At 40.4% G+C, this 24976-nt stretch overlaps 1 protein-coding gene across 2 annotated transcripts in view; it reads right to left on the reverse strand.

Moving 5' to 3' along the window:
- The window catches only part of LOC143282756 (uncharacterized), a 199325-nt gene that overhangs the window by 71395 nt on the left and 102954 nt on the right, over window positions 1-24976 (reverse strand). For both annotated transcript variants that reach the window (XM_076588518.1, XM_076588509.1), the window contains 12 exons: window positions 24068-24201; window positions 22538-22747; window positions 21751-21987; window positions 19967-20052; window positions 18018-18210; window positions 11917-12150; window positions 9588-9721; window positions 9055-9248; window positions 6587-6714; window positions 5794-5913; window positions 5286-5420; window positions 4187-4352 (listed from right to left, as the gene is read on the reverse strand). In XM_076588518.1, the coding sequence (XP_076444633.1) occupies window positions 4187-4352; window positions 5286-5420; window positions 5794-5913; window positions 6587-6714; window positions 9055-9248; window positions 9588-9721; window positions 11917-12150; window positions 18018-18210; window positions 19967-20052; window positions 21751-21987; window positions 22538-22747; window positions 24068-24201 (1971 nt within the window). The remainder of the gene's footprint in view (window positions 1-4186; window positions 4353-5285; window positions 5421-5793; window positions 5914-6586; window positions 6715-9054; window positions 9249-9587; window positions 9722-11916; window positions 12151-18017; window positions 18211-19966; window positions 20053-21750; window positions 21988-22537; window positions 22748-24067; window positions 24202-24976) is intronic.

A 24976-nucleotide genomic window follows, 5' to 3' on the forward strand; every position in this document is an offset into this window, starting at 1 on the left:
TTGTGTGAGACTAGCACCAGGTTTCATCTGAAGCCTGAAATACACATGTCTTGTGGCTCAAAAGGTGCTAGAATGTCGGCTCAAATGGATAGGAACTGGGATGGGAGACTGACAGGATCAATACTCCCAAAATGTAGCGCTATGTACAAGACTAATGTGAACCACTTTTCAGTGAGTAGACTTGCTGCTGTAGCCTGCTAGTGGATTTGGTATTTTGCGTACAGGGTGGTGTTTTAGCTGCAAGTTTAATGCTGCTTTTCATGTTTTACGGTTATTCAGTCTATTGAAGTTACAATTTCTATACTGGCCTTTCTTGTTTGAAGGTTTTTAGGTACTGCTTTTTTGTTGCTGACAATGTTCTGCATTTATTTGTAATATGTAAGGGTGACATACATCAGATAATGTATGATGACAGGGATTCCTGTAAGATCCTTATGTATTAATGTTTTGCTAATACTCTTCGTTGGAGAATTTGTCTCACCATTTGCATGAAGCAATTGATTGGTATGCGATCTGCAGCAATGAGGACATTGCTTTCAAAAGCAAGGGGTGGATGTTATAGTGTGTCAGGCGCCTATGGTGGAAGCATGGGATTTTCTCAGACACACTGCGCACTGATGGACCCCTCCTTTCTACCTCCCTACTCTTCTCCCTCCACCCCCCTTTCATGGCATCTATCCCCACCAACACCCCTCCCCATACCCTCTCTCCCTTTCCCCCCCCCCCCCCTTCCCTTGGCCAAGTGCAGAGGGAGCAAGTTATCAAGAAATACTAAGTAAAGATGGTATCTTCTCTGACCACTTCCATCACCCTCAACCCCGTCCCCCCCCAACCCCCCTCCTTACCACCACCCCCACCCCACCCCACCCCCACCCCCCATGTCAATCTCTGGCAGGATGGCATCTGCCTCAATGGTCACCACATGGTGTGGTGTGTTTATCATGAGCTGTTTGGAACAGAATCAGGGCTGGGCGATCTTTCCTCCTCCTTCCCTTCCTCTTTTCATCACCCCCCCCCCCCTCCCCTCCCCTTCTCCTTGACAATGCTGGGTTCTGTGAGAAAAGTGCTGATGTGCAAGTCTAGGTCCCAGATTGGTCTGTTAACTTCAGCCAATTGGAAACGTTCTGGGTTGGAAGATAGTTTGCATACAGCGCCACCTTGTGAAGAGGATAAAATGAATAGGCAAGTGGGATTTCTTTCTTTTCCTTCCTTGAAGCAGGCCAGGAGAGCCAGACGGTCAAGACAGTACCATGGGGGCTGTGAGTGTCAAACTAGCATCTATTTTTCGGACTTAGTTGAATGCTTGATTTATAGTATACTTGGATTATGTGACTAACACACTGGCTCAGTGGGATTGTGTTCTGCTACATGAATATAAAGTGAACCCTGAAACATTGGGGGCTGTGAGTAATGCTTGTACTGGTAATTTGCTTTGTTGACAATTTACTTTATGGTTTTTGGAAACAGTTTGGAGTTTGTAGAATTGTGATGTTGTGTCACAAGAGTGTTGAGAGATCCTTTTTAGCTGATGTGGTATTTCACAGTTAATGTAACTGGAATGTGTTGATGCAGATACCATGACTTGTGAGAGAGCATAGCCAGCATGTGTATGGCTTAATTGTATTTGAGGCTAGTGACTGAGGGAAAAGTGGTTAAAATACATAATGTAGCCAATACATGACTAAATGGAGTACTGGTTTAGGGTATTTGGGTATCACCCCCCCCCCCCCCACCACCACCACCCCCCTTTCCTGTTTCCTACAGGTTGATATTATGGTATGATGCTTGGACATCATGTTTGGGTTTACAGGTTGTGTGTCTTGGCTTACATAAATGATAATGTTCAGTAACATGTCAGTGGTGTGTCAATTGTTGACATACTGTGGGAACAATGTAAGCATTCAGTCACAAAGAAACACAGGGATTATGTGTGGGTTGCATCTGTGTAGAATGTTTTGGTTGCAACAGTTGGAGTTATTTTGAGGTATGACATACCTATTTTGTATGTTAGGTGGTGATGGTTATATTCAAGGTGAACAAATCTACAGGCTAACTGTATGTTCATGTGTTTCCATGTGTGTGTGCACATGAGTGATAATGCAACATGGGGAACATGTGTGACTTGGTAGTTGTGATTACCATGTGCTGTAGTCATGTGTTATATGCCAGTGGGGTAACACATAGCTGTATGTGTTCAATAAGATTTGAGACCACTGACAGGCAGTCCTATGTTGGTGCACACAGGTTGCTATATATTTACCAAATTACTTGGTAACTATATGATTCCCATGTAAAAATTTTACCAATGAGATACTTTGCAGAGACAAAGTACAGATTTGTTCAGTCTTAATGGAAACAGCTGTTACTGTATGGTGATTTAACTGGAGTTAAACACTGGGAGTTTGTAATTGTCTGCCACATACTTGTTGCAACAGCTATTATTCTATGGTGGTTTGACAGGAGTTAAATACTGGGAGTTAGTATCTGTTAGTCATATATTTGGTGCACATTAACTTATATGCCACTGATTGTTGATGGTAAGCTATATGAAGCTTGTTTTACATTCTTACATAGATCTCTTTGAGAAGAGAGTGTACGGCTAGACATTGAGTGTCAGAATGGAGAAAGGTTATCTGTGGAATTGTTTACTTGTCCAGACAACATAATGATGTTTCTGTTACATCCGTGCGATTATGTTTAGCGTATGTTTTGGTATTGATTTAACCTGGGTTTTAATATTGTGTGTGTTCCAGGTGTGCTGTTAAGTTAGAGAAATAAACACCTCAATTCATCTTTCTAAAAGACCCTGCTGTGGTACGAGGAGAGAGTGGATTGTGTACCTATCCTCTGCTGTTATCCTACTCTATCTCTTCTACCTTCTACACCTACCCTCTACTCAACCCCTACCCCTACTCTACACCCCCCTTTTACATTAGTATCATCCACAGGACAGCTACGTGACATACTCCTACAGAGGCAGTAAATGCAGTCCACTGGATTGTTCCCTATGACTGCCAAGTAGAGTGTTGACACATGTCAGGTGGCCTGGCATCTGAACAGTGAGAATGAAGTTTGATCTGGGAGGGAACTGTAAGGGGGTGGTGGCATGGGTCTTTTCTGTCCTCACCTGTGAATTTTGGAATACATGCTTTGCTGAAAAAGCATGTCTATGTTCCTTCCTGAATGCAGTCAACTTCACAACAAACAACTTTTTAAATGCAGTATTTTAACTAAGGCTGTTCATTTCCTGCTGCTCTTACGTAACTCTGTCATTGAAACAGGTTTCTGGAGTAGCAGATCAAATTTTTCTCCGCTTTCCTCCACTGTCATAAAACCAACATTAACTCAGTACTTCCAGTTAGCTCTCCTGACTTACCCACCGATGACCTATTTGTAAGGGTAAGAAATAAAACTGCCAAAAAACAAACGTTAGAATCTATGAACTGAAAACTTCCAAAATGATCAGTAACATAACGAGTTAGTTGGGGGCAAAATATAAAACATCCTCCCTTCTTATGCTATCATACAGTGAGATGATGAAAGTATCCATATTTTTTGTTTGAAATTTGCACACACTGATGACTTGTAAATGAACCCAGGAAAGCACACAGAGTTTGAAACAGATTAAGTTCAGAACGTTATATAACCATGATAGAGCCCCTTCGTCTAATTCTGTTGTCTGCCTTGTGACTGAGATGAAACTGGGTCAGGCGCCATCACTGACACGCACTGTTCACATGAACCAGTATCGTGAAAACAACTCTCCCACTCAAGAGCACAGCAACACACACTGCATTTACTGGTCGCAATGGAGACTGGAAAGGTCAGTTAAGATACTCCTAGCTTATAATGTCACTTTACAAATTAAGTGCCACTCCAAAAATTCAAAACTATCCAAAGCCCCCAATCAGGGTCCTTCATCTGAAATGGATGAAAACAGTAGGGCTCCGATTGGTGCCCTTCGTCCGGAGTGACTTATGAGAACTCTCTCTACATACCTGTGACATGACCTGAAACAAAGTTTGATTAAAATCAAATTTGTTGTGCAACCAATACAGGCTCCAAACTAAAGCATTTGAAATCAAGCTGAAATAGGTTCATATCTGACCAATGTGTTCAGTTTGGAAGGTGGAGAAAACTGGTGTCCAAAGGCAGAATATCATGAAACTGCTCACTGACTACTCACCTGACTTTGTACAGTGTGAAGAAGGTGCCAGTATCTTCTCTCTTGAGGTACTGGATCCACATGGTGATGGTGAAACCACTCCCTGCCAAGTGCAGTGGGTATCCCAGGGCAGCCATGCTGGACTTGTCCGGGGTGAAGAACATCAGGTCAAAGTCCCTATCAGTGTCTGATTCCAAACAATCATGCCTCGTCAATTTCAGTGGTGACATATCAATAAATTGACACCCATTAATTCAACAAATCATAAGCATCTATGTAACATGGCTGCATGAACCTAAACAAAGAACATATTGTAAAGACATTTATTTGTGATGATACTTAATATGAAAGTAGATGAAACCATATGTAAAGAGAGATGAAACCATATGTAAAGAGAGATGAAACCATAATTATGTAAAGAGAGATCTGAACATGATGTAAGAGCTCTGACATTGCTTCAACATATCCGTGATTACACTACAACAGTAATTAAGCCATCAATGCTTGACTTTTCATCACTGTATTGTGCACCTTATAATATACTGCACCATAATTATATATTGTTAAAATCAGAAATCTGTAAAATCTGGAGGATGCGCCTTATAACCCAAAGTCTTGTAGTCTGTAAAATATGCAATCTTTTATGCAGTGGATACTGCTGCTTGGGGGAAGATATGTAGGCGAGGTCTGGGTAGTGCTGAAGTCCTAGGAGAATGTCTGTCAACCTATTCCCTTTATTTCTCTTCATCACAGACCGCTGAAACAGGCTGTCATCCTGTGCCCCCATACCACCAATCTATCATTTTGACTGCCAAGCAACATTAAAACAGGAGTATTGAAGAGTGAGGCAAATATTGCAATCAGTGTAAGATGATATCAAACAAAATGCAAATATTTATATGCACTAATCAAAGAAAGAGACACCACAACCACACACACATTTGTACATGTATACACAAGCACATCTGCAGATGTGTCTGCAGATACGCACACCGAGGTTTAATACACAGTTAGTACACATGTAAGCTGAGAATCAAATATGTTGTGTAAATCACACTCTTTACTACATAACTTAAAAAAATTAATAACATTCAGGATCATGTGTATGTTCAGGACATACCTATGTCACAGTTTCCTCCTGACTTGCCAACTGAACATCGGCAGAAGTGCTGGTTGACCATGTCAATGCAAGTGCTAGCAGGAGGACAGTTCTTACAATCGTCAATGTTCTCCTCACAAAAACGGCCTCTGTAGCCTGGAAAAATATATGTTTCCATGTGAAACTGTGAATGAATCTGTTGAAAGGTAAATAACAGACAAAAGAAATCATGCTGCCAAAAGATACAGGATCCTTGATCTTTCCCAACTCTCCTAAATCCATGAAAATAAAGTAATCTCCTATAGAGTCTCTTCCAGTATTTCTCCCTATCAACCTATTAACTTCATTGAAAAAAATATTTGAAAAATAAAAACATGTACACATTTCAAAAAATAAAAGTGAAAAAATGAAGGGAGAAAGAAGTGGACAGAATCAGGGAAACAGATCAAGTAATTTGACAGCCCAATAGGTATGCATTATCCTAATACATTAAATATGCTTTATTTTGATAGCATGCTGGAAAACCTACCTGGTTTACAGGTGCAAGAAAAGGTGTCTTGGGAAATCATGCATGTGGCACCATTCTGGCAGGCAGGGTTGGTTTGACTGCACATATCTCGACGAATGTGACAACCATCCCCAACAAACTCTGAAACATAAAATGCACCATCAGTATGAATGCAATTATTTTACTTCGTAGCTACAACCTGCGTAACATTTCAAATAAACAAAGATTAATCCCATGTAGAAACCACTGTAGCAGTTCTCTCACCAGTTATCAGACTTGGTATTATTTCAGCAAGCTCAAACCAAGGAAGTGAAAGAGTAATGCAAAAGGGAATGGCTTCACCTGGAAGAAATGTCTTCTCAAGGTGAGGGTTTTCAGACAAATTTAAATGATCCAGATGGTATTCAGCTTTTTGAACAGTGAAGTCTTTGCCATGGAAGCTATTTTTTCAGTGACAGCCTGCAGTGCTTAAGCTAAATCTAACTTATATAACTTTACATTTCTTTCATAAGCGTGTGTACTGTTGAACACTGAATGAGTAAACACTGAGAGGTTTAGAAATTAAAACTTGTCTTGGCCAAATGCAATACTGATATTACTATGTCCGCCTTTCACGGACATTATGCCCAATACTTCATTTGATATTGTTTTGACCTGGACTTGAATACCCAAAAAGTATCCCATGTTAACACCTGAAACAAAATCACTCCAGGTGATCCTGCTTGTGGTGTGAGTCAATGTCTTCTGTCTACAGTGCACAGTGCACTGTACACCAATTCTACTCCTTTGACAGTGAAATGTCTGAACAACTCACCGTGACTGCATTCACACTGTGCAACACCCATTGTCTCGTTACAGAAGCTGCTGTGCAGACAGGGGTTGGCATTGATGCAGATGCTGGGTGCATTGTTGCAGGTCTTGCCATAGGTGTTCGGATGACAGCTGCACAACAGTCACTCAAATGGTATTCACAATAAATGAGTCCTGTTGTATTTTGACATGTTTGGACATCTATACAATGTTATTTTGAATTTACATCACATAATATATATATATATATATGCATCAGACATCAATAGAACAAACACATTGTTATGACCCACAGGTAAAAACATGCAAGTGCCTATACTTGGCAATTCTACACTTTCCCTGTATTCCTGAAAAGAACACTCGTAGATAGGGCACCAGATGTGAGATGGCTTCCTCTCTCATTACATGTATCAGAGCACTAACCAGTCCTGAGTGCAATATAAAATGTAAATTAATTCTACATAAGTTGAGAATTTTTTTTTTAGAATAATTTTTTTTTATGTCAGTTTGATCACACTTGATGTTTGTGTGTGAGCGTGAAAATGCACACACTTGTGTCCATGTGCATGCTTCCATACATTCATGATGTGATGTCTTCATATAGTTGTAGATTACAGTATATGCTCAGAACCTTCACTCAAAAACATACTGTAGTGCTGTGTAAAGACACAGTTGGAAAACCACACTAACATCATTCTATGCCCACCCAATCCCTGTTGCCCTTTTTCCAGACAATTATTAAATGAATATCTTAGATTCCCTTTTTTTAATTGGTAGACCCTGTTTGTTTTGTTTTGTTTTGTTTTTTCAATGTACATGGCAGACATTTTATTTGAACATTCTTTTTTTTTTCAAATATCACAAAATATTAAACATATCAGACCATGCTACACCTCTTTTGTGTAAATGTACACATACACACACATAAACAGACAGGAAAGAACTTCTGTACATGCTTGTCTACTCAGGCATACTGTAAAGTTCGGTCTATTGAGCGCACTGGTATATAAGCTGCACCAACTAAATTTCAAAGAAAATTGAACTTCATACACACATAAGCCGCACTGGCTTATAAGCCGCACTTACTACCGGTACCGGAACACATACCAATACTACAGAAAAGCTGTCAATATTGTAGGTTATGAAATAAACACAAGCAGAAACAACACAAAGAAAAGCAAGCAAAAATACTGCTAGTGCCACACAAAAAAAAAAAAAAAAAAAAAAAAAAACGAAAATAAGATCCATAATTTAGGGATAGTCAAATTTATTCAACATCGTCCTGCTTAATGAATCCACTGAAATCTTCATCTTCAGTGTCCGAGTTGCAGAGGACCAGCACAGCTTCCTCCGCCATCTTGTCACTGACTTCAGCCTCGCTTTCACTTGATGAACATGAACATAAGGTGGAGGTCTCTGCTGGTTCGTCGCTTGCACTGTCGTCTGCTGCAGCACACAGTCCAGCCTTATGAAATCCATTGATAATGGTGGACTGCTTCACTTTTCCCCATGCTGTCAGGACCCAATGACAGACTTCAGCAAAGCTGGCTTGTCATAAACAGCCAGTTTTTGTGAAGGACTTTTCACCACTTGTCATCCAAGTTTCCCACTTGACATGTTAAAATCCTCAAATAAGCCGCATCATTGTATAAGCCGCAGAAGTTGAAGCTGGGAGAAAATGTTGCAGCTTATAGACCGAACTTTATGGTATATAAGTACACAAACATTTATTTAGTGAGTGTATGAAGGCAAAGTGCTAACAGATGTGCATGTGTGTGTGTGGTGAGCATGCGTGCATGTCAGAGAAAGAGAGAATGAGACTTCATGTATGAATGTATCATATTTCTATGCATCATGCATTACCGTGGAAACATGAATGTGTGTGTGTGAGAGTGTGTGTGTGTGAGTGTGTGTGTGTGAATCAGAATCAGAATCAAAACTAATGTCAATTAAACCTTAACAAGGTTTGTAAGACACGCATGCAAAGTTACGTACATTTGTGTGAGTGTGTGTGTGTGTGTGTGTGTGTGTGTGTGTGTGAATCAGAATCAGAATCAAAACTAATGTCAATTAAACCTTAACAAGGTTTGTAAGACACGCATGCAAAGTTACGTACATTTGGTATATACCACACACACAAAATAAAATAAAATAAAATATAGAACAAGAGACTGAATTACATCTCCATGCTTTGGTGTTTTTGGCAGCAATTATTGACACATTTTCCGAACATTCCCACAAGTTTGTCTTCAAGTATCAGCTGACTGGGTTTAATAATATTTGGAAGTATTTTTGAATTATGTGTATGAATTCTACTCTAATTTCTCTGTGTGTGTGTGTGTGTGTGTGTGTGTGTGTGTGTGTGTGTGTGTGTGTGTGTGTGCGGGTGTGTCTGTGTGTGTGTGTGTGTGTGTAAGAGAGAGATTGTGGATGCTGCATGCTTGCACACATGCACTTCATGTGACAAAGTACCTGCAATAGAAATCGTTGAAAAGGTTTGCACAGGAGCCTCCTTGGTGACAGGTGTTGTCATTGCACAGTTTCACCTTTTCCTCACACATGTTCCCTGTCCATCCAGGCATGCAGGTGCACCTGAACCCAGCCTCTTGGTCCATACATGTCCCATTGTGCAAACACGGCTGACTAAGACATTCATCTATCTCTGTCTGCAACATCAACATGGAAGATTCACAACCACTATAAAGACCACAAACACATAACTCTAGGAGAAATAAATATTTGGCATAATTAATGACTGGTTCTGAGTAAAAGAGTAATCATTAAAATGTTGGCTGAAAACTGTATTGACAACTTATCATTTCATCTTTACATGTTTTGACAGATGTAATTGTAAAAAGGTTTAATCAGTATGCTGTCATGATAGGTTTCTCTACCACTTGCAGTTCCTGAGAATATGCCTTTTTCACACACACACACACACACACACACACACACACACACACACAGCCATACAGCAGTCAGTCAAACAAGTGCTCTTTACAAACCTGACAATACTGTCCTGTGAAACCAGGTTTACACTGACATTCATATTGATTCACATGGTCCAAACACCTCTGCGTGCCTGTGCTATTGCAAAGGCCTTGCACACAGTCGTCCGTATTAGTCTCACATAGGTCTCCTGCACAAACATAAAAACATGCACATAAATTTTGCTAACTGTTGCTACTGTCAAAGTGAGTCAACTTGTGCATTAACTGCACCTCCTGAACAGGTTTCTTGGCTCTTTTGATCTGATTCAATTGTGTACCCAGATGTCCTGTGACTGCATTAACTTGAACAAGTACAGGAAGGGTGTTTGTTCACAACAGCCATCCTATTTTTCTCTTACATGCGTTTGTTATTCTTGTGACCTACCTTCAAACAAAAAGGGAAAGAAGCGGGGATAGGGAGGGAAGAGGTAACACCTACTGCTGTCAGTGCTATCATGTTTTGCCTTTGGCTTAATCTTTCTTTTTCTTTTTTGCCATTTCTGTCACAATTTTGGCATATTAGAATTTGTAACTATTATTCCCACTCAGCTTTGTTGCTGGCAGGATGAAAAAATTAAATACTTGTAAATCCAGCCTGATCTTGACAGAATCTATTTCAATTACTCTTATGCTGATTAAAGAAAAGATTGATATATATAGATATGGATATATATACATATATATATGTGTGTATGTGTGTGTGTGTGTGTGTGTATAAAAGTGTAGAAAGCATTAGGCATAGTTTGTTACTGGTTCAAAAAATGTAAGTGCAGAAAGCATTAGGCATAGTTTGTTACTGGTTCAAAAAATTTAAGTGAAGCATCAAAATAATTTCTGAAATGTTGATCAAGATGACAATGGATATCTGTTGTCCTGCCCAGTTTGGTTTCTCTTCCACTTAAGTTTGCTGAGAAAAATGCAAACATTAAGTTTACTGTGAGAACACACACACACACACACACACACACACACACACACACACTAAAAATGTTTTTCCGGACTCTGCCAAATAGAAAGAAACATATTTCAACCAGCCGCCGTGGCAAAGTGGTTAGTGTCACGCTGCATTGACTGACGGCTGGGAGGATGCGGGTTCGAATCCCAGCGGAGATGGGGTTTTTCAACCCACAGCTGGCTCCTACCCAGAGCTGAGTGTGCTATGGGCTTTAATGGGAAGACTAGGACCACACAGTCAAGTATCATCCACTTCAAAGATGCGTCTTTTGGTGAAGTGCTCAAATTTCCAGACCAAAACTGCAAGTATCTGTATCTCTCAGGCCTGGCTGACACTGGGATGTCATGACAGGATGCATAAAGTACAGCCTTATCACATAGTTTGAAACCTAAATGGACCTTCATAGCATCATCATCATCATTGTAATCCTCTTCATCCTTCTTCATCACCAATATAAAAAAAAAAGTCCCAAATTATGTGGCCTTTCATGCCCTGCTCTCATGGTGACCTCAGTTTCAATACCGCTCCACATACACACTTGGGGTGAGTCTTGTCAAGGTCTTTAGTGTCGGTAGATTCATGGGGGACTGGCGTTGAAGGGACATGGTGGCAATCTCCACTCTGAGGTAGACGCTCACTCAGTCTGGCTCCACAAACTAAGCCATTATTGTCATCAGTAGGGGGCTTCGTAGGTGGTGTCCTAAGTACATAAAATCAGAACAGGCACTACCAAGCACCACCAAAGTGACTCAGCAGCAGTGCAGGCTCTCCTCTGGTGTGTGGCCTCCTGGTGACCTAACATCAATGGTTCCCTGTGGACTGCCGGCACTGGGACTGGGACAGAAGAACCCAGGTGTGGCCGTGTATAGGAGACTAAGAATGAGCGGTGTGGGAGTAAAGCCACTGTAATGGTGCAGAAGATGGGGCAGCAGAAAAAATGAACAATATTTCAATTTGAAACTTTTAATCTTTTTAATGCTGGTTTGGACCTAAATTTTTAGATTTTTTATATATTCCATATACATTCTGCCTACGCTGCTGAAATTTTACACAAAGAAAAACATCTAACCTGACAAAGCACTTTTCCTTTAAAAACAAAATAGGTAAAATATGCTAGTGATTGATAATGCAACATTTACCCATGGACAAAGACCTAAAGTCACCATGCTTAAACATGCTTCTGGACACATATATTGAATTTGTTTCACAAAAAAGTAACAAACACTCTTCCACACAGGAGGAAATCTGAGCAACCCTCCTAAAGACACATCAGTAAAGGGGACTGCTTTCAATTGTGTGTCATAAGTTTCCACACTGAGCCAACAGCACACTAACTGCTGGGCAGGTGGATGGTTGCAATACAGCTGATAATTTATTCTGGTCTCTCACCTTGATACCCTGGCAGACAGTTACATGTGAAATTATGGTGGCCGTCAACACAGGTCCCATTCACACAGGGATTGTTGGAGCAGTCGTCCCGACTATGCTGACAAAGTGAGCCAACATAGCCAGATGGGCAGGCACATGTAGCTTGGGTCTGGGCCTCAGTGCATGTCCCACCATTCTGACACACACTGTCACTGCTGCAGTATGTGATGTCTTCACAGGGAGACTCAGAAAGCACTAACACAGACAAAATAACAGTCATTATGATACCACCACCGCCAACAACAGCAGCACAGAATTTGCTACGTGGTACAGTGGTCCTCACAGAATGAAAGAAGAACCTTGGTTAACTCCTCTGTACAAATGCCCACCCTCTCCAAACTGCAATGATTGTGAACTATGCTTGCCAGTTAAATCATGGACAGCATGTTCTTGCACAATGACTCTCTTAATGAACTGAGAATAGATCACTCACATGATAAATTGTTTTGTTCTGCAGATAAAATTTCTCACACTTTCACAGTGTTTTTGACTGCAGTGGAATGAATGATTCCCTACTCCAAACAATGACTACCAATTATCTGACTTTTTAGCTGAAAAGGTTGAGAAGTTTTCTTTCATGGATCTCTAAACCAACAATTTCTTTACTGTTTTTTGTTGGGATTTTTTTAATACTTGCACAAACTGCCACTAAAACCCAAACCTAACAGTCTATATCTTGAAATACAAGGACACACACTTTGGTCAGAAAGTGACTGTAATGCACTTTGGGCCAAAATTTAACAAAATGCAATTCTGGCCAAAATTATCTTACATGCACTTAAGGCTGAAGTTTCAGAAACAGAACAGATTCAACCAGATGCACTTTGGGCAAAAAATTAACAAACTTTTGCATATATATTCCTTTTTTTAAATATTTTCCAAAGCAACACTGTCACTGAAAGTGTAGCCAGGTTGGCTACAATCTTCGTTGGGCCAGCTTAGCAGACGACGTTTGTGACTCGCCGAAGGTTACTAAGGAAGTTGTAAATCGGTCACAAGTTATCTCCCTTTACAGGGAACCGTATGATGATTTTCATCAATTTGTTAAATTGTAAACACTTCCTTATAGATGAGATTATAGTTTTATGTTATGGGACTTCAGAACGATCATACTTCTCAAATGTAATGATATCATTTGACCAGAAAGCCTATAACTTTGTTAAACTAATATTTATGTGAATGAGTTTTGGCGCGATCTTCGAAATCCATTCAGTTGAAACATACAAAATACCTTCGTTTTCTGTAACTCGGTATAGTTGCCATGGAATTTAGATTGTGCATTAAAATGTAAATGATTAAGCTTCTTCTCGTGTACTGCTTTCCGTGTACACCTAAGTTATAGGCATGCGATGGTACGAAATGTCTGACGGCATTTCGGCACCACAAAACTATCTCTTCTTCAAGCCATTGGAATTCGTCAGTGCCGATTTGAGCAAAATATGTTTTTACAATACCTAGACATTTTTATAGTGTGTCTTGCAGATGTTTGCATTTCTGTTATCAATCTGATTAGTATCGTGCATGTATAATTGTGTTGTAGTTGGTTTAAACGAAGTATTTCATTGTCGATCACAAGTGCCAAAAGCACCGCTAAGTGGTGCCGACACGGGAGCTGTCCGCTGAGTTTTCTCTTGAATTTTTACATAAAACATCTTTACTCTAGAAGCAGATTCTATAGATGATTTTTATATAGTTGGAAATTCAAGATGTTCAGTTACTTAATTGTTGCAATTATATTACATATCGCGACGTTTTAATTGTTGTAATGTACAAAAATGATACATGAACTCGTTAAAAGCTCGTTCATTCAGTGACTCTTTTTGTTTACAGTTTTTAACTACATTATTTTTGTAGAAAATGGTTTAGCTTAAGAAAATGCTTGTTTCTTGTAGTTTTGTGTGATATATAATATGTCTATGTTAGTTCCCCGAGCCTAAAGTCAGAAGCCGCTAAACTTGGTCAAACAAACACAAGCTTGGCCCCTCAAGGCTCGCGGAGGGCCGGTTTCGTGAGTTGCTTCGCGGCGCTGGCTTTGCGGTTCGGCAGAACAGAATATAAGGAGTGAGTGAGTGCCAGACAAATAGAGAACTCTCCTGGTCTGGAAGAATGAGAGAATAAAAGAAGAAAACAAGCGCACTGCCTTCCCGAGTCTACCTTGCCTGGCTGCGGCTATCTTCTGCTAACACCTTCTACCTGTCTTCACCTTCTCTAACCCCACCTTACCACCCTGTCTTAACTGGCGCTGCGAGCAGGATTAGGAGAAGACAGAGAGAAGAGAGTGCAGCAGGTACTTCAAGTCCACGCAGAAGTAACGTTGCCCATCAACATGGCCCAATCCAACTTCCTGCCCAAACTCCCGATGTTCTCCGGTGAGGAAACCGGCAGGGAAGTTGATGACTTCATCTGGGAGGCCAGACTGATCCTCCATCTGCAGCCCCTGGATGACGCGACAGCCTCTCTCTGGCTGATCTCAGCCCTTGCAGGCAGAGCTCGCCAGCAGATTGTCAGGCTGCTGGCGACAGAAGTGGACACGCCAGCCAAAATCCTAACACTACTCGAGGGGAACTGGGGAGAACAGCGTGTCACCAGACCTTGCCACTGCCTTCTTCACTAGGCAGCAGCAGTGCAAGGAGACGATTGCAGTGTACGCGTCCCATCTTCGGTACCTCTGGACCAAGGTCAACAAGGCTGAAGATGGGATGATGCAGGTGCCAGCGACCATTCTCCGCGACGCCTTCGCCAGAGGTCTTCAGCCAGCTGCACTCAGGCGCGATGTCAGGCGCTTCATCAGAGACCACCCTGACACCACCTTCGAGGCGGCGAAGAAGGAGGCCCAGCGATGGCTGAGGGAGGACAGCGACGCTGATGACAGTCACAACGCCACTGTTGCCTGCCTACAGGCCCAGCTGGCTACATTGACGGCTGAAGTAAAAAGTTTGCGACAACAGGAGCAGCAGTTCCTCATGCCAGCACACCGCCCACATGCTCCAGGACCAGCACATCATCCTCGCTGCTGTGCTGCTGACCGGGCCCCAGACCCTCCACACTGTGTCTGGTGTCAGCGGTCTGGCCACACTGAAGACCAGTGTCGGCACAAGCAGCGCTATATGAAGAATGCCAGGCAACAGAAAGCTGACCACCTGACTCCAATGGCAGTCAACAACCAGTGTGTTGTCACCAAACACACTGGGCAATCTGGGTCCATGCCAGCTGCTCCAGCTCCAAACCAGCGATGCAGGAGACGCCGACGCAGACGGAAGCGCCACAGCACCACACCTGATGCTGTGATCCCACAGGCGTCACCTTCACCTGTACTCAACCTCACACAGCTGAGAGGCAGCCAACGACCACCACCTGCTGTCACGCCAACTGACCCGTCCCAATGGTCCTGCCATGTCAACAAAGTGTCAGACTCTGACACTGACACTGACACTGACAGTGGGGTGTGGCTGTTCAGTCCCATGCCAGGGCCCAGGACATCAGCCCTGCAGGCAGCACCAGAGCCGCCTCCACTACCACCAGTTCCCACCCCTAGGCAATCTCTACGCCTGACGACGAAGCCAGTAACACGGTACACATCTGGTGTTCCTTACGTTGGTCAGTGACTTTGCTTAGTTGCTGTCTCACTTGAAATTTGAGGAGACATGATAGGTTAATGATGGACAATGTGTGGGACTGACTGTTCTCTTGTTTTTTTGTCATTGAACAGTTGAAATTTTTCAAAGATTGACTTTTCCCCCCAAGCAAAGCTGTTGAATGCTCACTCATTTTGGTTGACCAAAGATTGATTTTTTCCCCAAGCAAAGCTGTTGAATGCTCACTCATTTTTGGTTGATAATTGCATCAAATTGTATTGCTGAAACTGTTCACTGAACTGCAAATATGTTTTATTGGTGCTAATGAGTTGGTCAAAAAGAAGAGAGAGACAGAGAAAAAAATGACTAAAAGGAAACGATTGTTTAAAAATGACAACTCCTTTCTAGTCTTCGTTGGGCCGCTTCAGGTACTTCATCTTGAGGAATTTTGTTTCAGGTTCTCTCTAGTCAATATGGATGTAAAGCTGATGAAAAGGAATTATGTGTTTATACAACTATTTTCCCACAGTCAGTGTATAACATGCCGATATACATTTCAGTTAACATTGTTGGGACTTATTTTGTTATATTGGGAACACTGTCAATACAACAGCTCCCCTTATAACCTGTACTGGTTTTGGCTTTGGGGATTTGGATTTAAAATAACGCCCCTCAAGAGCATTTGATTAGAGTCTACCCACTGGATTGCCGTGTGCATTTTAAGTATTTCCTGAACTTTAAGGGCTACATTTAAAATGATGCTATTTTAAGAATTCAGTGTGGGCAAACCGTTTTGCCCTGACGTGGGTTATACATTTTGTGATAATCTTACTCTGAGGGTTCACGCTCAAGATAACGTTCCTCGAGGGTTACTGATTATTGTTTGAGATTTTAACAGATTTTGCATTTCTCCAATTTTTGCAGCTCAGTGTCTTGGGATTTCCACTTAAGATAATGTTTTGTGTGTTCATTGGTTTAAATGGGTGTATTAGTGCATGATTTAGGCCCCCTTTTATGTAGGCATGAAAAGTGCCAGCGAGGACGCTGGTTGTAACAGAGTAGGGGGGGATGTAGCCAGGTTGGCTACAATCTTCGTTGGGCCAGCTTAGCAGACGACGTTTGTGACTCGCCGAAGGTTACTAAGGAAGTTGTAAATCGGTCACAAGTTATCTCCCTTTACAGGGAACCGTATGATGATTTTCATCAATTTGTTAAATTATAAACGCTTCCTTATAGATGAGATTATAGTTTTATGTTATGGGACTTCAGAACGATCATACTTCTCAAATGTAATGATATCATTTGACCAGAAAGCCTATAACTTTGTTAAACTAATATTTATGTGAATGAGTTTTGGCGCGATCTTCGAAATCCATTCAGTTGAAACATACAAAATACCTTCGTTTTCTGTAACTCGGTATAGTTGCCGTGGAATTTAGATTGTGCATTAAAATGTAAATGATTAAGCTTCTTCTCGTGTACTGCTTTCCGTGTACACCTAAGTTATAGGCATGCGATGGTACGAAATGTCTGACGGCATTTCGGCACCACAAAACTATCTCTTCTTCAAGCCATTGGAATTCGTCAGTGCCGATTTGAGCAAAATATGTTTTTACAATACCTAGACATTTTTATAGCGTGTCTTGCAGATGTTTGCATTTCTGTTATCAATCTGATTAGTATCGTGCATGTATAATTGTGTTGTAGTTGGTTTAAACGAAGTATTTCATTGTCGATCACAAGTGCCAAAAGCACTGCTAAGCGGTGCCGACACGGGAGCTGTCCGCTGAGTTTTCTCTTGAATTTTTACATAAAATATCTTTACTCTAGAAGCAGATTCTATAGATGATATTTATATAGTTGGAAATTCAAGATGTTCAGTTACTTAATTGTTGCAATTATATTACATATCGCGACGTTTTAATTGTTGTAATGTACAAAAATGATACATGAACTCGTTAAAAGCTCGTTCATTCAGTGACTCTTTTTGTTTACAGTTTTTAACTACATTATTTTTGTAGAAAATGGTTTAGCTTAAGAAAATGCTTGTTTCTTGTAGTTTTGTGTGATATATAATATGTCTATGTTAGTTCCCCGAGCCTAAAGTCAGAAGCCGCTAAACTTGGTCAAGCAAACACAAGCTTGGCCCCTCAAGGCTCGCGGAGGGCCGGTTTCGTGAGTTGCTTCGCGGCGCTGGCTTTGCGGTTCGGCAGAACAGAATATAAGGAGTGAGCGAGTGCCAGACAAATAGAGAACTCTCCTGGTCTGGAAGAATGAGAGAATAAAAGAAGAAAACAAGCGCACTGCCTTCCCGAGTCTACCTTGCCTGGCTGCGGCTATCTTCTGCTAACACCTTCTACCTGTCTTCACCTTCTCTAACACCACCTTACCACCCCGTCACAGAAAGCATTTAAAAAATGGCAATATATGCTATACCATTACAAAATGATAGCAAAACAGAAGAACTATTCAACAAATAAAGCCAACCTGTGGAAGAAAGACACAAGAATCTGATCTCATAATCTTCACAATTTCCGTCCGTCTGATTGCTGCCATGACAAAGCAGTCCCTCTGAGGGGGTGCAGTGAATGCTCAAGGTCTCCTTGGGGGAGTCCTGGCTTGTTACCACACGACACTCTGCCTTCACAGCCTGCTTGCCATTGCATATGTTCAGTCCATTCTGAAACAATGAAACAAGATAAAAAAAATTCAGACAAAACTGGCCAACCTGGACTGTCACACACACAAAATATCTGATACTGGCTTTGCATGAAAGTCTCAACATGTATGTCAGATGAAGAGGTATCTGTATAGTCTGATTTGACTTATGTAGTTTAAACAGACGCTGTAGATTTCCATCTTCATGTTTATTCTCTTTATCCTCGTAGACTCTCCAAAGTTCATTAATGGGGACATGGAGTGGTTTGGATAAATATTAAGGCTTACATAAAGAAATTTTAAGTAAATATGGCTTGTCCAATACTTTTTAAAGCAAATAAACGTGTGTGTTGAGAAAAAAACATTATTTCTTCTTCTTCTTCATTCGTGGGCTGCAATTCCCACGTTCACTCATATGTACATGACTGGGCTTTTTCATATGACCATTTTTACCCCGCCATACTCAGTGGTGTGCATGCTGGGTATGTTCTTGTTTTCATAACTCAGCGAACACAGACATGGATTAAAGGATCTTTAACATGCATATTTGATCTGCATTGTATATACATGAAGGGAGTTCAGGCTTAAGCAGGTCTGTACACATACTGACCTGGGAAATCGGAAAAATCTCCACCCTTTACCACCAGGCGCCGTTACCAAGGTTTGAACCCAGGTACCCTCAGATTGAAAGTCCAACGCTTTAACCACTCGGCTATTGCACCCGCCAAAACTTTATTTAAATGTGATGCTTCAAGTAGTCTTGGAGGCCGCCATTTTGAAAAGGTTGTGACATCACCAGTATTGAGACTCACTTTCGCTTTTGGCTGACTTGTGAAGCAGAGCAAAATAATTTCTTACAAAATACTGTGCAAGGACTTTCCAAAAGAAAAAAATATATTGTGAAGGTCTATGTCAGGATGGATTACAAGTTGCTGAAACATCAACAACACAGACACATCAAACTTGCACGTTCAGCCGATGTGGAAACTGCATGTTTGCCAACTCTGTCATGCCCAAAGAAAGTACATGTTGCAGAAACAATGATTTCACTGTCGCAGCTTTTGAAAACAATGAATGTGATGGACCTACAGTTTCAATCACAGAGCAACCCTTGTATCTAACAGTTGTTCTAAACAAGCAATCCTGAAAGTTGGCTTTGAACACAGTCCATTTGGCTTCAAAACTCACCTCTTTCTGTTTCTTTTCTGGAGAGCGAAGCCCAATATGACAGTTAAAATCAATATGATTGCTGTAGTGTGCATATATGTTCAGTTTAATGCATAGTTCTGTAGTTACTAACCACTTGCCAGTTTTTTAGACCATGCTGCTGTTCTACTATGTGCCCCCTTCTGTGCTCCTCCTCTCTCTCACTGTATGAATTATTTTCACTTCATTTTTATATAAAACTTTTAAAAATTAGTATGACTAACAAATATGACTGACATGCCCATCAATGGTATCTGTATCATTTATCTTAAAAGGTGCCAATTCTGATGGTCTAAAAGAAAATTTAATTGAAAAGTGAACAAAAGTGTGTTCAGTCATCATCAGTCTATCATTCCATAATCACTTCAGCTTATTTAAGGTACCCTGGGATTAATAATTAAGGAATACACCAAGCCATGAAGCATCCAACTTCAATGACCTGCTAAGAGATCATGTACTGCTATCACAATCAATCCTGTTCACCAATAAATTATAAAATGACATTATTTACAGCACAGCATAGGTCAGCCATGACATCTCGAACAACTGAACTAAATGATACCAGTACTCACTTTCTTGAGAGTGGTCACTCGCTCATCATCAATGGAACCTGAAGGGCTGGGATTGGTAACATCATACCATGGAGTCCAGTACTTTTCTGGAGTATAAAAACAATAATTTAAATTTCACTCCACTGTTAAATGATAGAACAATTAAGTTCATCTAGTTTGATGTAATAAGAAGTTGATGCAAGAAGAAGTTGAGGAAGAGAAAAAGAAAACAAAGTCTTCCAAGAGCTGATCCAAAAGCCTGGTTAATTAGGCAGCCATTTCTGAACTGTTTAAAGTAAATACTTTTAACTTGTATTGAGATGAATACAGCCTTTGCACAACTGAAATCTGCAAAAATTATAACTAATTAACCAAATAAATATTATCTAGTTTAATTATATCAAGTCACTGAAAATATGATGTGATTGAGCTCAAACTTAAAGATGGGTCAAATCAAAATTATTGTTGATCTGACAGTTGTATAAGGAATCAAGTGTTTGTCATATAGGACTGTTTGCCACTGGATGGATAAAAGCAAACTAGAAAAACAGCTTGAAAAACAGTTAACAATGTGGAGGTCCAAGTGAGGTCTAGAATGAGTAAACTGTTCAGCTTGTATAGTGTTGTTGAAGAAGATTTGCATATTCCTTTCATGAAATAAATGAACCTAATGGTGTTAGATATGGCAAAATTGAACAGATCCTGTGGTTTGTTCTTGAAATGAGGAAAGTGGTTGCCAGGAAGAAGATACAGAAGAGCAGAAAAAAGAGGATTCAGAGTTCAAAGCAAATGCTTGAAATGTTTGAGCAAGACGGTCTGAAACGACTAAGTGATGTGGTCACAGGTGACAAAAGATGGATCACCTTCTTTGGATCCCAAACAAACTGTCTAATTAAATGTTGGTAGGTACAAGTGATGAAAAACCAGTTGTGCTGAGACCAGGTTTTCAAACTTGAGACTTTTCTCCATTTTCTTCAAAACACAAGGCTCTGTAGCTGTCATTGTTTTACCTGAAAAGTCTGTTCTTACTGCTGGATGCTGTGTAGAAAGTGGTTTGCCCAAAGTTGTGCAGTCCATACACTGGCAGCATCTGAATGTGGTTAGCAGCACAACAGTCCTCCTACATGACAACACCAGCATCCAAAATGCCAAGATCACTGTGACCTGTCTACAAGAACAATCCATTCAAGTTCTCCATCACACAAACCACAATCCTGACAACTCCATGCAACTTCTGGATGTTTCCCCCATCTGACAAGATGGCTGACAAGAATCTAGGACTCGGAAAAAAAGAAGTCATTGAAGTTGGATGCTTCATGGCTTGGTGTATTGTCTCAAGTCAGTTGATCAGACACACTTCTAGTTGATTATATTTTCAATGAATATAAGTGAATATATATGAACTTATAATTCTTATAATGCAAAGGCTATATTCTATTTCAATATATGATAAAAGTATTCACTATAACAAGTATAATAAACAGTTCAGAAATGGCAGCCTAACTGACAACACTGGATCAGCCCTCCTAATAACTCAGTCAAATCCAGACTTGTTTCCTGCCATCTATATCACTCCTTTTTCTCCCCCCCCCCACCCCCCCTTACATCCTCCCTCTCCCCCACCCTACCCCCGCAAAATATATATATATATATATATATATATATTGTTTAAAATAATCTAAGGAATATTATATATATATATATATATGTGTGTGTGTGTGTGTCTGTGTCTGTGTCTGTGTCTATGTCTGTGTTTCATATATACACACATATATATATACTTTTGGATAAATGATCTTACTAACCTTTCACTTTGTTGCAAACACGTTCATAGTAAGAAAGATTTCCTCCTGCTGTGGTTGACAGTGTCGTGTCATAGACCAAACAATGTGATGTAGTTTGGTCAAAGAGAATTGCTTTGCATGAATGCTGCTCACATTTTTCCAAACACTGCTCAACACTATTGCTGGAAACATTGAGCAATGATTGCGGGGATCCTGTGGACTGCTGTCCGAGAGAAACTTCATACTGGCATACAGTGCCTGTGGTCAGAGGAAAACTCTTTGAGCTGTAGAAATTACCACATGGTTCAATAATTCTCAATATTTCTTCTTTGTTTTCTGATAAAGAAGACCAATATCTCACTGGTATAGATGCTAAATAAGAGTCAGAGCCAAGAAATTTTGGGATTATTTATGACCATTGTGTACACATCACTAAGTATGTCAATGCACACACATGCCACAGGCACACAAAAAATGTACACACAGTCTCACTTACTCACACCCTCAAAATAATAAACAAATTTATTAATAATGTAAATGCTGATGCAGCTTAAAATTAACAGTCAGTATAAGCTGTACTTAAAACTGCACATGGCTCATAAAATTTGCTTAAAACAAACTGGGAAAAAAATCTGAAATTCTGACATCAAAACAAAGATGGGTTGTTGTTTTTTCCTATCAACTTTCACCCTACACTTACAGTGCTTAGAACTTCAAGAATATGTGCTATAGCAAGACATCTTAATAGATAAATAAATAAAATGATTTAGGTGGCCAATGTATGAATAACATTTCCATTCTGCCTCACCATAGTAATTTCCTTCAGGACAAACACAGTGGAAAGTGTTGGCATCATAGTCCTCCACACAAGTGCCACCAGCACAACTGTTTGGAGTGCACAACTGCTGACGGGTTTCACACTGTGTGCCAGAGAACCCCGATGGACAGGTGCAGTCAAAATCATTCAGCTTGTCTGTGCAGCTGCCCCCATGAAAGCATGGGTTAGAGGCACAGTCATCTGCAGACAAGAAACCCATTTGGTTTCACTTACGTGAAAAGTGCTTGCACAAGTTAGTTTTTATCTTGCTTGTTTTACTGGAATTCTTTCCTCTTTCTGGACCTGTGTACACACACTTCCTAACTTTATTTTCAATGTCCATTTATAAAATTACAGCAAAACATTTCTAGTTCCACATGTAACAACATTATGCACATTGATATTCTTTTATTGAAAAGATTTCATACCAGTGACTATGCTGAAAATTAAAGATCATACAATCCTATATACTCTCTCTCTCTCTCTCTCCCCCCCCCCCCCCACCCCTCCATCCCCAGGCCCCCCCACTCTCTATCTTACACACACACAAACACACATGCACACGAGCGCACGCGTGCGCGCACACACACACACACACACACACACACACACACGCACGCACACACACGCACGCACACACACACTAACACACACACTAACACACACACACACAGAGCCCAGAAATACAGCTAACAAAAGATCACTAGTAAATGCATTCAACATAGTGCACAGGAAACGTACAGCTTTTCTTTAAGATGACTGTTCATGACATCATACATATTTATCAAAAGAATGGTTCCCATATCAACTCTTCAAGACATGATTATGTTTCACTGTTTAATAGGACCGCTTCAAAAAGACGAGTATTGTGTAACTTTTTTTTTTTCAAACAAGGCAAAGTTTTATTCTCAGTTTCATATTTGTTCATCACAGTTTCAACAAAATCCTATCCATATCTCAGAGACATTTGTTTCCCTTTTTATTATCATTGTTTTTTAAACAGTCAATGGCAGAACTGATAATGGTTTCTCATTTTCTATGTACTGTGCTGATAGCCCCTTGACACAAGACTTACTAACAACTGGTCCAAAGAACTATGTTGTTTTCGTCGGGGGGGGGGGGGGGGGGGGGGGGGGTTTCATGCAAACATGGAAAATAATATCAAAAACAAAGAGAATTACAAAATAACCAAGAAAGATAGCTCTATACCTTCTTTGATCCACTTCACAAGAGCCTAAATTAATAACAAAAAGAATGAGATATTTCTGTACAACAATCACCGCACACATACGAAAGACTGGCATAACAACAAGAACCTCAGATCAATATCAACACTAAGACACACTGACTTTTACCAATTCTGTCAAGTGCCCTTAATATCAATGCCCACTCTTTTTAATGAAACCAAAAGATATTCAGCAATATGCAGGTACAAGAACAGATCAACTTTGAAAGGAATTTACAAGACCATGATATGTAAGAAATAATCATAAGCACCAAAAACCAAAATTCAACACTTACTGGTGTTGGTCTCACAGGTTGGATCCTCATATCCAGTTGGACACAAACAGATGAAACGAACATTTTCCTGGGAAACACAGGTACCTCCGTTTTTACATGGATTTGATGAGCAGACATCAAAGCTGATCTGGCACCTGAAATGATAAAATAAATAGGATATCAATAGTTCTCACGTCTGCCTGACATCTGCTGCCAACAGAAGTAAAATAATGTCAAGCATTCAGTCAGGCAAAAATTAAACAAAAGTTAACAACACCATGCTCTGGCTCTGCTTCCTTAAAAAAGTGTTTAAACACAGACATCTCATCTCCAGCAACCACGAACAAATTGCCAGTAAAACTTTGTCTATCATCATAGATTCTTTGACTCAGTCCAAGAAAAACAGGCCAAATTTGTTTGGAAAACATTATATGCAATGTTTAAACCAAGAACATTTTAATCTGGTCAGTTGAACACATTTCCTACAGCAATAACATTAAAAAATTGGCTGAGTTAAAATGCCAGAAAAAATATGCTCTTCCTATCAAATTTTGTTCATGTTAACAAACTGTTGTTTGCTGTGCACACTGGTGAAAATGGTTCTCATATGTAAGGTATTTCTTAATGGCTGTTGCCGGTAGAATATAAGTAACAACCAACTGGTGCAGGGAGGGAGGTGGCAGGATATTGGAAGGAATCAGCAGGCCCCTCAAGCTGGCTGGTTTATTTGGGGCAGCTGTCTTCAGCTGTCTACCCAAGTAAAGTGTATCCAGGGAATATTTCAGCCACTGATCTAGAAAAGGTCTTGTATGTTCACACAGGGTGTCCTGCAAGCGCTTGTAGCCTGGTGTTTGTCCTTGTGATGCAATATGTCTTAGCATGAAATGACTGCAACTTTGTGATGGCTGTCTCTACAACCATGGCTTTATG

Source organism: Babylonia areolata, chromosome 1, assembly GCF_041734735.1.
Source record: "Babylonia areolata isolate BAREFJ2019XMU chromosome 1, ASM4173473v1, whole genome shotgun sequence".
Taxonomy (NCBI): domain Eukaryota; kingdom Metazoa; phylum Mollusca; class Gastropoda; order Neogastropoda; family Buccinidae; genus Babylonia; species Babylonia areolata.